This window comes from Diabrotica virgifera, chromosome 2, assembly GCF_917563875.1.
Source record: "Diabrotica virgifera virgifera chromosome 2, PGI_DIABVI_V3a".
NCBI lineage: Eukaryota > Metazoa > Arthropoda > Insecta > Coleoptera > Chrysomelidae > Diabrotica > Diabrotica virgifera.
The window spans coordinates 72,470,188-72,488,351 of NC_065444.1; the positions used below are offsets into that span (position 1 = coordinate 72,470,188).

Below are 18,164 nucleotides of genomic sequence, written 5' to 3' on the forward strand. Positions count from 1 at the left end.
AATATGACGATTCAGAAAGTGGCAAAAACTTAGTGATAGTAATTATCAGTGGCGTGCGGTAACTTTTTCTAAAGGGGAAGCGATTCAATAAGGATATAAAAATATTTTCTTAAGGGTCGAGGGTCGAGCCACTTCCCACCTGATAACACTCTGATGCGCTATAGGGGCTCTCTATCAGCAAAGTGCTTATGTGAGACGTCCTGGGTACAAGGAGTCACACAATAAATCCTACCCCGATCAATGCGTGAGGCACTCTATTGCCGCTAGTTCTAGTGACTATAGTGACCTATCATTGATCTGTATTGATTGCTCGGGCCTTAAGTCCTCGCTCCGGACTTCGTTTCCTAAAGAAGAGATATATTTAAATGATAGTAATCATCATCTACAAAACGTTGTAGACGTTGATTTAAACGTGTCCTTAATGAAAAAGGGCGCTTTTTCATTCTGTAATAAATAGCTTCATCTGGCTGTAATGAGCCCAACGTGGTTTTCTAAAAAAGTGGATCGCACTACGAGAAGATAAACGATATTGTGAAAATTACAAGGTGAAAGAGCTTTGCCTAAAAACCTAACGGTGAGCCGTAAATAAAATATATTTTTAAACTGGTGCAGTTTTGTAAAAGTTTTGCAAACTTTTTTAGATTGGAAGTTTTCTTCAAGCTCCAATAATTACAGGAAAAAAGTACTAAACCAACGAGTATAGCGTCCAAAAACCAAAACCAGTAAAAAGAAAAAATATGTATATAAATATTGCACTTTTAACGCCTTAATTGAGGAGCTGAGACGAAAAGTGGTACAAGTGACAATTGTGGAAAACTGAGATATGTACAAGAGTATACCTAATGTAATTTCTAATTTGAGCCAAATCGCTACAACGTAACCTGTGAATTTTTTTTTCATTATGTGAAAAGAATTTTCAAATAGGTAGCTGCTTTCTGCAAAGTTGAGAGAAAAGGAAAAGGTAAAAATATAAAATTCAAATTAATGGGTCAATTATCTTTAAGATTTTTTTCTATTATATACAAAGTCATTATCATTTTACCTATTACCAACTACATTCCTGAAAAATGAAACCATTTACTATCCTAACAGATTTAATAAGATATATCCCTCAAGGTCTGACTACTCACGTCTATTAGTAGGCCAACCATGACCTTCACACCTTTGTTTCACATCTAGATCATGCATCATACGCTTAATAAGCCGCTTTATATTGTTTACAAAATTGTACCTATGTATTGTAGTAATAAGAATCACAGGGTGACTCATTCAGATTTATGAATAGAAATTAGCAATTGCTTTTTCTTAAAATAAAATTGATAAAAGTGAATTTTGAATTAATCAAATATTGGCAATTATTAAAAACTCTTGTTTAAAATTGTATGAATAAAAGTAGTCTTGGTCTGGTTTGCTCTTAATAACGACTTCCACAAATTTAATTGCAGGTTCCTTTTTTCCATTACCTCGTCTACATCATTTCTAAACGATCTACGAGATATTGCTAATTTCTTGTTCAAAAATACGCACTTTATTCTGTGATTTCGTACTTTTGAACCATTATAAATACCAAGTTCTTCGGAGACCATCGATGACATGGTATTAGTGTTCATCGAACTCGGTGTGAAAGATGAGGAATGGGAATGCTTTAGGGAAAGGCTTTTATTTATATAGTGTAGAGTAGACCAAAGAAAAAAATCCACCTCGATATTTGGTAGTAGTTATTAGATTTCAAGAAAATGCCGAAATAGGTCGATTTTTGATCTGAGGGGGACACATTTTTACGGTACATACATCTGTCATTTGTCAAACCCCGCCCTTCCACTTCACCCACCCCTTATTTTTAAATAGGGAATAGGGATCGTGTGCTTGCTCATTTGAAAGGTTATTTAATTCTCTATTCAGTAATGTTAACATTAACATCATTATTTATACAGGGTGTCCAAGAATGAAATTTTTTAATCCAATTAATTACCACAAAAAGAAGAATGTATGTAATTTATTTATTTCAAAATACATTCTACTGCTGTCACAAAACAGAAAAAAATGTTTGTTGATAAATAAACATTGCTTTTCGCTTGATTTCAGTGTTCAAGCTGTCACGCATCTGTCTGTTGGTAGGTTGAATATTGAATTTAAACAACAAGCAATGTTTATTTATCAAATAAACATTTTGTTCTGTTTTCTCTCAGCAGTAGAATGTATTTTGAGTTGAACAAATTACATACATTCTTCTTTTTGTGTCAATTAATTTAATTCAAAATAATTTTTCTTGGACACCCTGTATAAATAATTATGTCAATGTTAATATTACTGAATATAGAATTGAATAACTTTTCAAATGAGCTAGCACACGACACCTATTCCCTATTTAAAAATAAGAGGTGGAGATGTGGAAGGGAGGGGGTTGACAAATGACAGATATATGTACCGTAAAAATGTGTCCCCTTTAGATCAAAAATCGACCTGTTTCGGCATTTCCTTAAAATCTAATAACTACTGTCAAATATCGAGGTGGACTGTTTTCTTTGGCCCACACTGTACAGTAATAGTAATTATTTGATTTATTAGCGATTTTCCAATATATGTTATACTATCCCATTGATTTCTAGTCGTGGTTCTAAAAATCTTTAATATATTAGGGTTTACCCTTTTTAAAGTTTTATTTAATATATTAGTAGATTTTACAATGTTTATATCTCCAAGAATAAGGCAAGATTTAATCAAAATATACTCCAGGGAAATAAGGTTTTTGTCGGGACACTTAAGCAGCCAGGTTGCAAATAGATTTTTTGGGTACTATATACCTAATACATTATACATACAAAAATGCCCGTCACAGTTCGGACGAGAATTTTAGTTATTAACAAATAAGGGTCAAAAATGGCAGTTTTTTCGTTTAAATCGCTACAGGTAAAAATAGGATAATTAAATTTCTTATTTATAGTATTCTTCTTTTAGTAGATGAGCCAATGTTTAAAACGGCAATTTTTTAATTTTGGTCTGATCATTTGTTGCTTCGAAAATTGCAAAATAAAACTAAAATTTCGAAAATAAAAAATTTGCTATAACTTTCGCGAAAGTGAGCTTACAACTTTTATATTTCACAAAAAGTTGAGTCAGAGTCCATATACTGCACAAAAAATTTTAAGACGATTCGTCAATTAGTTTAAATTTTATTCAATTTGTTTATCCCAAAGAACTTTTTTTTTGTAATGTTATTGTTCAGAAAATAATAATTACATAGAAATTCTGTGAAAAGCACATGAAAGAACAATAGTCTTGTTTTCAAATTATTGAACAAAATCATTAAAAAGTAATTTTTTTCACTACGAAAACATTTTACTAAAGTATTTTTGGCTTGAAAACAATTTGAATAGCTTTGTTAATATTGACTGTAGAGTAAATTTACCTTGGAATTTCAAAAGCTGGTATTTTTGCACAAATTTTCAAAAAAAAAACTTTTCGCCTATGTTAATTACGGTCAAGGTTAGCCACTTTTATTATTTAATTCACAGTTACTTCAATATACATAAAATTCTCCTCTAACAGTGTTAGTTACCATACTACTCCGAAACGGCTTGGCCGATTTTTATGAAATTTTACAAGTATATCCTATGGGACTGAGAATAGGTTTTAATCTATTTTTCATACCCATAAGTTATAAGGGGGGTTGCCCCCCTGACACTTTTTTTAATTTTTTTGGACAAAATTGTCTATCTTAATTTTATATGATGTAGCATTAAAAAATACATACAACTCTTAATTAACACTTTTCCATCACCAACCCCTATTTGTTAATACCCATCTATATATTTACATCTATAAAATTCTCCTGTCACAGTGTTAGTTGTCATACTCCTCCGAGACCGCTTGACCGATTTTTATGAAATTATATATGTATATTCGGTAGGTCTTAGAATCGGTCGTAATCTATTTTTCATATCCCTGAGTGATAAGGGGAACTCCCCCTAACATTTTAAAATGTTAGGTGGGGATTTACGTACATAACGTACTCTACAAGACTACCACATACAATTTAAAAAAATTATGATCAAAATCCATCAACAAACTCTGGAGATATTAATCGCAGCATATGTTTGAAGAATCAGTTTCATTTTTTCAGTGCACGGATTTTAATATTCATTTCCACCGACCACAAATCGATTTCGTTAGAACGTTATTTTTAAAGCTTTATTAACAACTCTGTTGAACTTTAAAGTTCACTCAAACTTTTACACATAAACTATATACCTTCAAATTCGAAATGGCGCTAGTTGGGTTGCTTAATTGTTATAAACAAAGTAGCTGCCAATTAAATAAAAAAAGTGACTAACTTTGACTGTAATTAACCTAGGCAAAAAGTGTTTTTTGAAAATTCGTATAAAAATACCAGCTTTTCAAATCCCAAAGTAGTTTTAGTCTACAGTCAATATTAACAAAGTTATTCAAATTGTTTATGAACTAAAAATGACCCTACTTAATAAAATGTTTTCGGAATGATAAAAATGACTTTTTAATGATTTTTTTAAAATACTTTGAAAACATGACTTTTCTTCTTTCATATGGTTTTCACAGAATTGCTATTACGTTACTATTTTCTGAACAATAATATTGCGAAGAAAAAGCTCATTGGGATAAACAAATTGAATAAAATTTAAACGAATTGACGAATCGTCTTAAATTTTTTTGTGCATTATATGGACTGTTTGTCTCAACTTTTTGTGCAATATGAAAGTCCTATTAAGGCCATTTTCACAAAAGTTATAGCAATTTTTTTTTTTCGAAATTTTAGTCTTATTTTGCAATTTCTGAAGCAACAAATGATCGAACCGAAATTCAAAAACTGCAATTTTAAACCTTGGTTCATCTACTAAAAGAATAACAGTATAAATAAGATATTTAATTACCCTATTTTTGCCCGTAGCGATTTAAATGAAAAAACTGCCATTTTTGACACTTATTTGTTAATAACTAAATTTCTCGTCCGAACTGTGACGGGCATTTTTGTATGTATAATGTATTAGGTATATAGTACCCAAAAAACCCATTTGCAACCTGGCTGCTCAAGTGTCCCGAACATGGTAAAGTTTTGTCTTATTTCCCTGGAGTAATATTCTTTGTTTTTAAAATGTTCTCAGTGACGAGAAGATAGGGACATAATATCTGATTTAGAATCTGAAGGTATAAGAGCTTTCTGGACTTGTAGAGAATGTAGCATTTTAAATTATAAAAAGAAATTAAACTTTAAAAGTTAGTCGATAAAATTAATTTGTACGATTAACTAAATAAATGATATAAATTAATTGTGTGTTGTAGTGACAGTATTAGAAAACTGTAAATAACTTAAAATAAACATTACAAAATAATATGCACAAATTTCCACACCACCTGTATAAAATTTATTTTTAGGAAGGTACTTAATTTTGCACAATTAAAATATAAGTTAGAAAATATTTCACTTACCCCATCAGGATTGTGTTTGTACGGTGGTCCTGATCCACAAAATTCGACCAATACATCTTGAAGTTTTTTAGTAGAGTCTGAAATTTAAAAAGTATTTTGAAGCGTATAAAAATAATAATAATATTATTATTATGCATATTATGCAAAAGTTAATACGGATTATTCGATTACAAGCACATTCAGAGTTTCTATTTTGATGTTTCGGTATTCTTAATTTAACAGTGATTTAATAACACTATATAGCGAAACCTAATGTTAACACTGAGATGACGTCAAGAATATAAAGCCAGTGTATGACAATAATAAAAATGAAGAAATCACATCCTGTAGTGAATACACGTACCTGGGAGTAATCTTCGATAGAACGGGAAAAGATGATGAGGAAATAAAGAAAAGGGTAACACAAGCTAGAAGAACAATTGGCTGCTTAAATGGAATACTTTGGAGCTCCGAAATAGGAATACAGCGAAAATACAATAGCTATGAAACACTTATTAAAAGCAGCCTACTTTACGGAGCAGAAACTTGGAGAATAACCGAGAACAACAGGAAAAAATTAGAAGCTGTAGAAATGGATGTTTTTAGAAGATCGTTAGGTATATCCCATAGGGAAAGAGTTCGAAATGAGAAAGTAAGAAGACGAATTGGAATAGATGGTTACTTAGCAACAGACATTGAGAGGAAACAGTTGCTTTGGTATGGTCATGTTCAAAGAATGGAAGACACAAGATTGCCCAAAAAGATTATACAGTGGGTACCACCAAACCGCAAAAAACGAGGAAGGCCCAAAACGACATGGAAAGAAGGGGTAACCAAAGCAATGAGTACAAGGGATCTTAGAGATGGCCAATGGGATGATAGAAGGACGTGGAAGTTAGGCATCGGACAACGTCGAAAGACGTTCTAGAACCGATACATACATACATGACAATAATGAAATAATATGCACCAGAAACAAGACCCGACACCGCCATAACACAAAGACTACTGGGAACGGCAGAGATGAGAGTACTGAGAAGAATTACAGGAAATACGCTAAGAGATCGAAAAAGGAGTGAAGATAGAATGTAATGTCAGTGCATAAACGAATAAACACAAAACTAAATATCTGAAGAATAAAAATGGAATAACCCCTTATGCAGAATAGGAGAGACCCGTCTAGTCGAAATAGGAAGAGATAAATGACCAATCGGCAGAAAAAGGTATCGGACAACCACGTAAAAATTGAGTGACAGTCTTCCAAAAAGGTATCAATCCGCCAATGAACAAACAGAATTGCTTATAAAGTGGAAGAAGAAGACGAAAAAAATTAACCAGGCTGCTGGCTTAACCAGATGCTAAGGCAGTGGCGATTTAACAGATAATAGTGGCAGATTATTAATAACAACTGATAAGATAGAGAAACTTTCAAACAATTAGAAGAGGCCTAGAGAAATACAGGGTGTAACAAAAAGGTGGGTCATAAATTAAATCACATTTTCTGGGACCAAAAATAATTCTATTGAACTCAACTTACCTTAGTACAAATGTACACATAAAAAAAGTTACAGTCCTTTGAAATTACAAAATGAAACAGATTTTTTTCCAATTTATCGAAATCTGAGTTTTTTTTATTGAAAATGGACTTGTTTGTGGCTTTCTTATGCCAGTAACATCTCTAAAAAAAAAATAACAGTGAAATTTGTTTACCCCATAGAAATTTTATGGAGGTTTTGTTCCATTAAACCCTCCAAATGTTTGTGTACGTTCCAATTAAATTATTTTTGTTCAACACAATGTTTTTAAAACTTTTTTTGTCTCTTAGATAGTATTTTTTCGATAAGCCAGTTTTTATCGAGATATTTTGAACATGTATAAAATCCACCACATGTTTGTAAATGGTTTAGTAAGATTATAGAGACCTGGTAATAATACGAAAATAATATTCTATAATTTTACTTAACCATTTACAAATATGTGGTGGATTTTACAAATAAAAGGTTCAATCAAAATTGGAACGTACACAAACATCTGGAGGCTTTAATGGAATAAAACCCCCATAATTTTTTATGGTGTGGACAAATTTCACTGTTATTTTTTTAGAGATGTTCCTGTCATAAGAATGCCACATGTCCAGTTTCAATATAAAATCTCCAACAGTTTCCGATATACTGAAAAAAATTGATTTGGTAATTTCAATCATATAACCTGTTTAGCAAAGATTTAACATTAGAAATGAAGTAAAACACAGACGTAGGTACTCTCAATCATTTATTGTAACTTCCAACGACCGGTTTCGCTTTTTAAAGTATGTAGAGCATCTTCAGGTCAGCGGTTACAAGTCACTAAATGATTCGGGTACAAGGAGCTACTACCTCAGTATTCACTAACATGATGTTTTTGCTTAAGTTATGCTAACGGGATATGGTGGAATAGACAGAGTATTTTACGTCTGTCTTTTACTTCATTTAAAATGAACTCTCACATGCAACCCATTCAACATTTAACATTAGCTTTTAAAGTACACCTAACAAAATGTTACGTATACAGAGTGTACCTACTATACTATGGGGTGGAATCATGGACGTTTAATCTAGAGACAATGAGACGACTTAAGGCTATGGGTACATAATTCGCAAATATTTTACGGCTGTCCCTACTTTTTCTGTCTTTACACGGCAAATTACGTGTAGTAAAATTCTCACTGGTATGGCAACTGCAGATGTAAACATTAGGTTGACAGTGACATTGTCATTAGAAAGGTAGAGATGGCTATTTCGGTTTCGTTCAGTTTTGAATGTTCTTGGTTCTTGGATAACCTTTACTTATATAAATGATAGGATTATTTTTTCACTAATTATGTATTCAGTGGTTACCATTATTTATATACTATACAAATAGTCGAAAAAGAAAAAAAGTTGTAAAGTTATTTTAATAATGTAGTGTTACCATGGAAAGCTTAGATAAGGTTTGAACATGTGAAGAACTGCGTTGTATAAATGTAGTATTACTCAATTAATTTATAAAGACTTTATTTATTTCCTTATTTGCGCAAATTAAAATATGGGACGTTGTTACAAGAAATGTGTTACTGAAAAGCGAAGAAATAGACGGTTAGCTCAATTGAAGTAAGTACTTTTTTACATAAATCAAATTAATTACTATTGTATTTTTCCAATTAATTTTAAATTTATAGTGAAATTATGATCTAAAAAATCTATCGGTAAACCAAGAATTTTCGCATTAAATTTTATTCTCGTTTAAAGAAATAAACTATTTGTTGGATTATTTAATTATTATAATTGTACATGAATAAAAAACGAGTGACTCAGATTCCGAAGCGAGAAACGAGTTACGCGAGGATAAAAATGAACAATCTTTTTTTTTTGTTAATCTTGTTCACAATTATTAAATTTTATTTGATAAAAGAATGACCCCAAAAATTTACAATCTTCTTCTTAGTTTGTAAATTTTTCTATGACACACATTCATAAATGCTGCCATATTGTAACAAAAAAATACGCCGAAGACGTCCACCCACCAACTTCATTTAAACTGAAGCAAAATACTACTAAACAAGCACATACTTCAAAAGCGTAGTACATTCTTCTATGTAGGCTGGTAAATAGAAGCAAACACTACGGAGAAAAGCAAATGCTTTTTAAGTGTAGTGAAATCTTCAGAAATGTAGTACGTGCTTGAAGCATTAGCATTTACTACATTTTATGCCACCATGGGCACTTTACTTTAAACCTAAACTCGTACCTATTTACGGTTATCGGAACAAACTCTTATAAAATAATACCTTTATTTGAATTTTAATGACTTGAAATACTTGGATTATCCATAAATAATATATAAACAATAAATAACTTTTTATTAATTGTACGCCTTAAATCAATTATTATTTTTCAAATACACTATCAATACTATTTAATAAACAACTCTTTGATTGATTTTATTATTAACGCGTTAAAAATCAGTAGCAGAATGAACTGCTATATCAAAATAGCGGGTCGGACACATCTCTACTTGTCACTGTCTTGAGTTCTGTCATAACATTATATTCGACTGAGTGTCGTTGTATGACAAAGATAGCGAATGTTCGATTTCCACGGACATGGTGTCCATTTTTTTCAAATCCTGAAAAAACTCATAAATATTTTTTAAAAATTTAAACACAAAATGAAAGACTAAATTATTATCGAGGGCCGAAAGTCCCTTAGAATATATACGAAGTTTCTTTCGAATGAGATATTTGAAATTAAAAATCACACTACATTTTATATTAGTTTTTCACCCCTGTAACTTATTAAAATAAACATTATAGAAGTTCTCAGGGACTTTCGGCCCTCGCTAATAACGTAATCTTTCATTCTGCGTTTAAATTTTTCAAAAATACTTATTAGTTTTCTCAGGATTCGAAAAAAATGAATCCCCATTTGAATAGCATTGCAGCCGAAAACACGTACCGATCCTCTTAACGCCTTTGAAATGTGGACCTACCTGTAGAAGGATTATGAGGGTTTTCTGGGTAGCTAGAGTTACGAACAATGAAGTACTGAGAAGAATAGGTAAAGATAACGAAGTTGAACTTAAAATTAAAGAAAGAAAGCTACAGTATCTCGGACATGTGATGCGGGGCGACAAGAATGACATCCTGCGTCTCATAATGCAAGGAAAGATAGATGGCAGAAGAAGCATCGAAAGAAGACGAATTTCATGACTGAAGAACCTGAGAGAATGGTTTGGATCCAGCTCAAAACAACTATTTAGAGCTAATGCCTCAAAAATTAAGCCGGAAGCAGTCGCGCTCATTTCTGTCACGTAAGTAGTCGCGCGTAGAGAAAAAACCCACAATACAAATTTAAATACGAATTTAAAACAAATTTTTATTTTATAGTATTTTTATTTACTTGTTATGTTAAAAATACCTATTTCTAACAATTTTAAAGTTAATTGGTTCTCACCAAAGCCATAAATTATACAAAAAAAAATTAAAAAATAAAAATAAATTAAAAAAAGAATGTGTGTGTACTTTGTACGCACGTAAGAAGTTATACTTCTATTATATGATTTCTTAAAAATAAATATACTTTAAACAGTTTGTTTTAATTTTTTTTAAACACCAAACTAATTTTGTGCTTACCGCTTTCAAAAAAATAAAAAAAAAAGTATAGGATTGCACTGGATTCGAACTCAAGACCTCTTGATCTCTGGCCGAATTAGTCGAGGCATTGAAGCACAAAAAAGGCCTTACTGTCGATTTTTGGCGCAGTAAGAGGGATTTTAATGCAGTTTGGTGCGTTGGATTCGTGAGAATGTCAGGAAATTTTGTGAACTAATGTAATGAATAAGAAATCTGAAATTGCCTTTGTGCATAAGAAAAATGCATTTCAAAAGTGCATTTTGGAATAGGCAATTATTATAAATTTGCAACTCGGTAAATAGTTGGGCAACATCATCCCGATTAATTATTTTAATTATTTTGAATAATTTTTTAAGTCCATAATATAATAGTCTAAGATGTCAATAACCATTAATAATAAACAAAAAATTTTTCCTTATCGGGAATCGAACCAAGTACTAACACGTCCGTAACTAGATACACATACCGCTAGCCTACGCAGACAATTGCTAGACACGGGCGATATTAGGTATAAACAGAAACAAATAGGTAAGTAAAAGTTGTAAAGAAAATTACTACATACTTAAATGTATTATAAAATTAATATAATCCTAAATTTTAGAAGAAACATTCGTAAATAGGTAAATTTATACAAAACATTCGAAAAATCGACACTTCAATCCTTCAATGCCTCGACTAAATGCTATACCAAATACGCTACGAGGACTGTGTGTGTATCGGTTCGGACGTGCCTAATGATAATTCACGGTAACAAACAGACAAGGTGAATAAATATACAATAGAATGTTTTAATAATACTCATCTTGCTCCTGAGGAAGACAAATCCAAAGACACAAAAATTATAATAAATATATTTACTAAAAAAACTAATATATTCTTTTCACACCTTTTCTTGCACTGATATATTTATACATAACTAGAAAGATTTTAGCAACTAAACGCCATATTGTCTGTCTGCGCATGCGTGCAGATTATGAAATTTTACTCTCAATCGCGCCTAAAGAAGTATAATGTCAAAATAATTTTAAAAAAATTCTACGCATTACTACGATCCTCCTCGAGGCACTTACGAGTGGAAAGCAATGTTGCAAAATTCTTCATCAAGTTATCACGGAAAAGGATAAAATGTGAGATTTTTTCTCACGGCGCGACTGTTCCCCGGTTAAAATAGCTATGATGATTGCCAACATTCGTAGCGAAGATGGCAACTGAAGAAGAAGAAAAACTTCAATGGACTATAACTTTTTTAATGTGCACATTTGTACTAAGGTAAGTTAGGCTCAATCGAACTATTTTTGGTCCCAGAATATGTAATTTAATTTATGAGCTGCCTTTTTGTTACACCCTATATAATGATACTATATTTTTTGACTTGTTACGATTACTAAAAATTTTGTAAAACCTACTGATCCAAAATACTGAACATTTACCATTATTTGTTTTATCATTGCTTTGTTATACTTTTGGCAGACTCAACATTAATTTATTTAAAATGTTTCTTGTCCCCAATAAATTATTCATCAACTGGACTTAACCTAAAGGATAAGGAGTCGCCACTGTCTTTCAAACGGAATGGATGACTCCATAAAAGCATAGATGTAATATTAAAACAAATATAACTCAGGAAGCTAAGGGCTAGAAGCTGGAACCGAGTGATCTTTTAGTCAATATTTGATCCGCTTGTAACGGCCAACTCCAACTATAAAATTTTAATGTATAACTGTAGTACGTAGATCTTCAAAGGCAAAAAGCGACCTTTAAATATAATTTATGGGTCTTTTAATATTGTCCGATAGAAAATGGTATGAAAATTGAAATTTTTTGTTTGTGTGTACGACAAGACTAAATATTTTTAGACGTTTCTTTATAAACTTCTACACGCCACCACTACCCTTTAACATAGGCGATTTAGATCATAATCATCAGCCGTTTTGAGTCCACTGCTGGACATAGGCCTCCCGTAAATAATTGCATTGCATTCTATCTTGAGCACCCTGAATCCAGTTTTGCTGGATGCGCATGATGCCGTCTTCAGTTATGATAAGCATCGTGTCCAGGTCTCCATTCTAGAATTTTGTTTGTCCATCTTCCATTTTTGAATCTAGCAACATGTCCCGCCCAGTTCTATTTCAATGCCGTAATCCTTTGAACTGCGTCCGTAACACCTAGTCCTGTCGCCAGGGGGGGTACAACGGCCTCCTTAATTCAGATGGACTTACCCAAGTTTTTTTATGTATTTTGACCAGTAGAACACGAATTTTTTGGGTAACAGTTGATCCGGATGTCGATAAGATTGTTATAAACAAAGAACTTGAGGAATTACATAACAGCGATTTTTCGCAAAACAAAACATTTTTGTGTATTTTTTGGGTGATTCTGAGCAAAAAATATTCTTACAATTTTTTTCGTAGGATGCATAGTTTTCGACATAAACGCGGTTGAACTTTCAAAAAATCGAAAAATTGCAATTTTTGAACCCCAATAACTTTTGATTAAAAAATAAAATAACAATTCTGCTTACCGCATTTGAAAGTTCAAGTCAAATTCTATCGGTTTTGATTATTTTCATTGCTAAAAATTAATTTTCTTATTGTTAAACAAAGCTATAAACACATGGTGTTTCCCGTGCCCAATGTATGCGTTTTAATGTACGTAATCTACGTCGAAATTGTTTGTATGTGCGCCTACTCGTTCGATTTAAATGAGAAATGCATTGAAAACACCATTCAAGCACTATGTGTTTATAGCTTTGTTTAACAATAAGAAAATTAATTTTTAGCAATGAAAATAATCAAAACCGCTAGAATTTGACTTGAACTTTCAAATGCGGTGAGCAGAATTGCTATATTATTTTTTAGTCAAAAGTTATTAGGGTTCAAAAATTGCAATTTTTCGATTTTTTGAAAGTTCAACCGCGTTTATGTCGAAAACTATGCATCCTACGAAAACCTTGTAAAAACATTTTTTGCTTAGACTGACCCAAAAAATACAAAAAAATGTTTTGTATTGCGAAAAATCGCTGTTATGTGATTCCTCAAGTTCTTTGTTTATAACAATCTTATCGACATCCAGATCAACTGTTACCCAAAAAATTCGTGTTCTACGGGTCAAAATACATAAAAAAAAGAATGTGTGTGTACTTTGTAGGCACGTAAGAAGTTATACTTCTATTATTATGAATTCAACGAAATTAATATACTTAACAGGTTATTTGTATTTTATTTAAATATTAAACTAACTTTCTTTACCTACCACTTTTAAAAAAATTTTATTAAAACGATACCAAAAATATAAAAAAAATATGAATCGTCCGGGATTTGAACCCGGGACCTCTTGATCTCCGGTCACACGCTCTACCACTGCGCTATCTCCCTTTTGCTACGACAGGTTACAAGATTTCTCATACATACTGACAAATGTAATACAAAAATACTTTAAATACCTAATAATAATATACTTACTATTATATAGGAGAGTTGGACAAAACCGGGTACCACTCCAAAAACCGTCTGTATGTTTTGCTATGTGAGAGTAGCAAATGTTTGCTGCAGATTGAAATATTCTCAAATGACTTAAGTTTGATATGCCAATGTCAATTTTTAAAAATATTCTTAGATTTTTAATTTTTTTTATTTTTATGAAAATATTGCAAAATACCCGGTTTTGTCCAACCGGTATGATAAAACCGGGTAGTAACTTACCATGTAGTAAATTACCATGTAAAAAGACTAATGGGCAGAAAATAAAATATTAATTAAAAGTATGTGAACCAAAATCGAAAATCTATGAACAGAAGTTACAAATAAAACCTTCATCTACATCATCATAGGCACTACAGGCGTCATAAGCCCATTTGGTGCAAGACACATTTTATCCAGCCTTGCTTCGCATTATAATTTCAAAATAGTTAATTGTAATATAGACATGCATCGAAATTATTATCTTCTTTCTCCAAACTCTCCAAAACTTTGTTTTTGGTGCAGCCCATTTTACCACGTTTTTTCTTTTTTTTTTGTCCAGTTCATTTAGTTTTAATTTTTTACGACTGGAGATTTTTTTTAATTTTTCCTACTAAAATATATAAAATTATTAATTATATTTCTTAAGTTGTAGGATAAAATTATTATATTTTCTATTAAAAATTTTTATAATATATAATTCTAATATTAACAATTAAGTATATATTTAAAATTAAAAACTAGTATAAATAAATAAATAATAATAAATAAATAATTTAAATTTATTTATTATTAATAAAATTAATTTTTATATAAAATAGCTTTCTAACTAGCTTCTTCAACAGAAGAAGCCACATGTTGTAGTTAACTAAAAGCAAAAAACCACTGCAGAAACTGGAAGTAACAACAGGTCTGATAAAATCGGGTACCCGGTTTTATCGATTTTCGGACTACCCGGTTTTGTCAAACTCGTAAACAAGACATTAAATGTTATTTAAATTTTTAAGTTATGAAATAATATTCAAAATTTTTGGCCAAATTAAAGGTAATATACTAGGTTACATGTATTAAATTTTGAAATGGCCATTAGTTATTCATTAGAGGAGAAAACAGCTATAAACTTACCTTAAAAATCGAGTTTCCTGCATCAAAACGCAGGTGAGGTCTTACTGCTCCGGCACAGCTTACTCAAATGAGGTAGAAATGAATGCACACGACTGTTGGTGGTAAAGGGACACTTATTTTAACATTGTCTAATAGATAGCAGCAGACGGTTAGAAGAAGTAAGGGGTACCCGGTTTTATCAACCTACCCGGTTATGTCCAACTTTCCCTATTTACATATTATAAAATAATATACTTACTATTTAGACAAGGCGGAAACGGCGGGTTCGTTGGGAAAAATATTCCCATGAGATATTTTTGCATAATCACATTCGTGAGACGTCCCAGAATAAGGTTCAAGAAGTCGCCCACGTGAAAAGTGGGCCAATTTAAAAAAAAAAAAATTTTTTAATCAAATTGCAAAAATCGATATTTTTGGCCCGAACTAATTTTTTTTAGGTTTTTTGGGCCATTCTGGACAAAGAAGGTCTCTTATAATTTTTCTCTAAAGTTGATCTTTTTCGTGTTATAAGTAATTTAAAATTTGAAAAACGCGAAAATGGCCATTTTTAAGACTTAATAACTCGGTTAAAAATTATTATTATGAAAGTCAGAAAGCGACTAAATCAAAGTTTAAAGTCTCCGCTACATGATCCTGAAGAAATCTGTGTCATTAATTTACTACTAAGCTGTTATTTTTAATTAAAAACAATGAGCGGTTAGATCGTATTGACGCGGTTGTAAATGTGAGTGCGAGCAAGATGCACAATTGGACTGCTGGAATGGCTTCTCTCTCGCACTCAGCATTTACAGAGGCCGCACACATGCATGGCGCTTATTATTTTTATTTAAAAATAAAAGCTTAGTAATAAAATAATGACAAAAATTTCTTCAGGATCTTGTAGGGGGGGCTTTAAACTTTGATTTAGTCATATATTGACTTTCATAATAATAACTTTTATCTGAGTTATTAAGCCTTGAAAATCGTCATTTTTCGTTTTTTTCAATTTTAAATTGCTTATAAGTCGAAAACGATCAACTTTAGAGAAAAATTATAAGAGATCTTTTTTGTTCAGAATGGTCCAAAAAATTAAAGAAAAAATTTTTCGGGCCAAAAATATTGATTCTTGCAATTTGATTAAAAAAAAAATTGTTAAAAAAAAATTGGCCCACTTTTCACGTGGGCGACTTCTTGAACCTTATTCTGGGATGTCTCACGAATGTGATTATGCAAAAAAATCTCATGGGAATATTTTTCCCTTCGAACCCGCCGTTTTCGCCTTGTCTAATTATACTTACTAAATATTATTATAAAATATCTTATTGCCGGGCAAGACAAATCCAAAGCAACAAAAATTATAATAAATAATACATTTAATAAAAACACTAATATATTCATTTCACACCTTTTCTTGTATTGATATATTTATACATAACTTGAAAGATTCAGTAACTAAACGCCATACTGTCTGTGTGCGCATGCGCGCAGAATTAGGAAATTTTACTCTCAATCGCGCCTAAAGAAGTATAACTTCAAAAACTTGGGTAAGTCCATATGAATAAAGGAGGCTGTTGTACCCCCCTACCCCCTGGCGACAGGACTACCCAGTTTTTCTCCTAATACGCCAGTCAATGGGAGCAAGAATAGGATATTACCTCCGAATTCTATCTTACTGCATGGATTTTAATGATATTTTGGGAATAGCCTCTACGTATCTTCTAATTCAAAGTCTACTATATCCCGATGTGTGCTTTTATCTTGGGGAGGTTCCCACCCCTTCTCGGTGGTGGAAAATTTTTCGGTTAAAATAACCACGGAAGTGGCTATAGAACCTAATTCTAAGCAAAAACTGTTTTATATTTTTTTTTTGAAAACTCTGAAAACTTTGAAAGGTGAGCTTTTTAATTGGGGGTGGTTGCCACCACTTCTCGAGGGTGGAAAACTTTTTGGTTAAAATAGCCACGGAAGTGGCTATAGAACCTAATTCTAAGCAAAAATTGTACTATAATTTTTTTTTAACTCAATACTTTTTGAATTATTTGTGGTTGAAAATTTGCCATTTTCATTAACAAATGACACCTTTTCGAACGCTTTTTTGTGAATACCTTAAAAACTATGCATCTCACTAAAAAAAACTATATAAAACCTTTTTGTAGCTTATAAGAAAACAAAGAGATTCGTTTCGTCATAAGTCTTCTAGTTATAATACAAAAAGAGATATGGTAGGTGAGAACAGTTTGTTTTTTTTGTGCATGCTCAAATCGGTGTATTCAACTTGTAACAACACAGAAACGGTCGATTTTAGATGTATAATGCTACCAATACCTTTATAGTGTTTAAAAAGACCTTAAAAATAAACAATATTAAATGTCGATTACATTTAAACTAAGCGAGATATGCTGTAAAAAAATTTATGACTAATGTATTTTAAGAAAAAATGAGAAGTATATACAACCCCTCATCCACCAGAATTTAAATACATCGTTTTCCTTCTACTATACCTTTTATTATAGTGTTATTTCTATGTTAAAAATGTTGGAAGGGTTTAAAATGAATGGTTTTTGAAAAAAAAAATAAGATAAAATTATAGAGCGCATTTTTAAATTCTCTGAAAAAGCTTCATTTTTCTCCATGTAACTTGAAAGCAATAAGAAATACAGTAATGAAAAATAAAAAAAAAATTTAACTAAAAAGACCCTACATTTTTGTTTGGTATCTTTTTTTTCGTATCTCTTATCATTTTTGAGTTACATGGAGAAAAAGGAAGATTTTTAGAACATTTAAAAATGCGCTCTATAATTTGATCTTATTTTTTCAAAAACCATTTATTTTAAACCCGTCCAACTTGTTGAACATAGAAGTAACACTATAATAAAGAGTATGGTAGAAGGAAAAGGATGTATTTAAATTCTGATGGATTAGGGATTAAAATATACTTCCCGTTTTTTCTTAAAATACATTAGCCATCAATATTTTGCAGCATATCTCGGTTAGGTTGAATGTAATCGACA

At 31.4% G+C, this 18,164-nt stretch overlaps 1 protein-coding gene across 4 annotated transcripts in view; it reads right to left on the minus strand.

Annotated features, from left to right (window-relative positions):
• LOC114331137 (diacylglycerol kinase 1) overlaps positions 1–18,164 on the minus strand; it is a 1,205,680-nt gene that overhangs the window by 847,421 nt on the left and 340,095 nt on the right. For all 4 annotated transcript variants that reach the window (XM_050643769.1, XM_050643768.1, XM_050643771.1 and 1 more), the window contains one exon: positions 5,464–5,540. In XM_050643769.1, the coding sequence (XP_050499726.1) occupies positions 5,464–5,540 (77 nt within the window). The remainder of the gene's footprint in view (positions 1–5,463; positions 5,541–18,164) is intronic.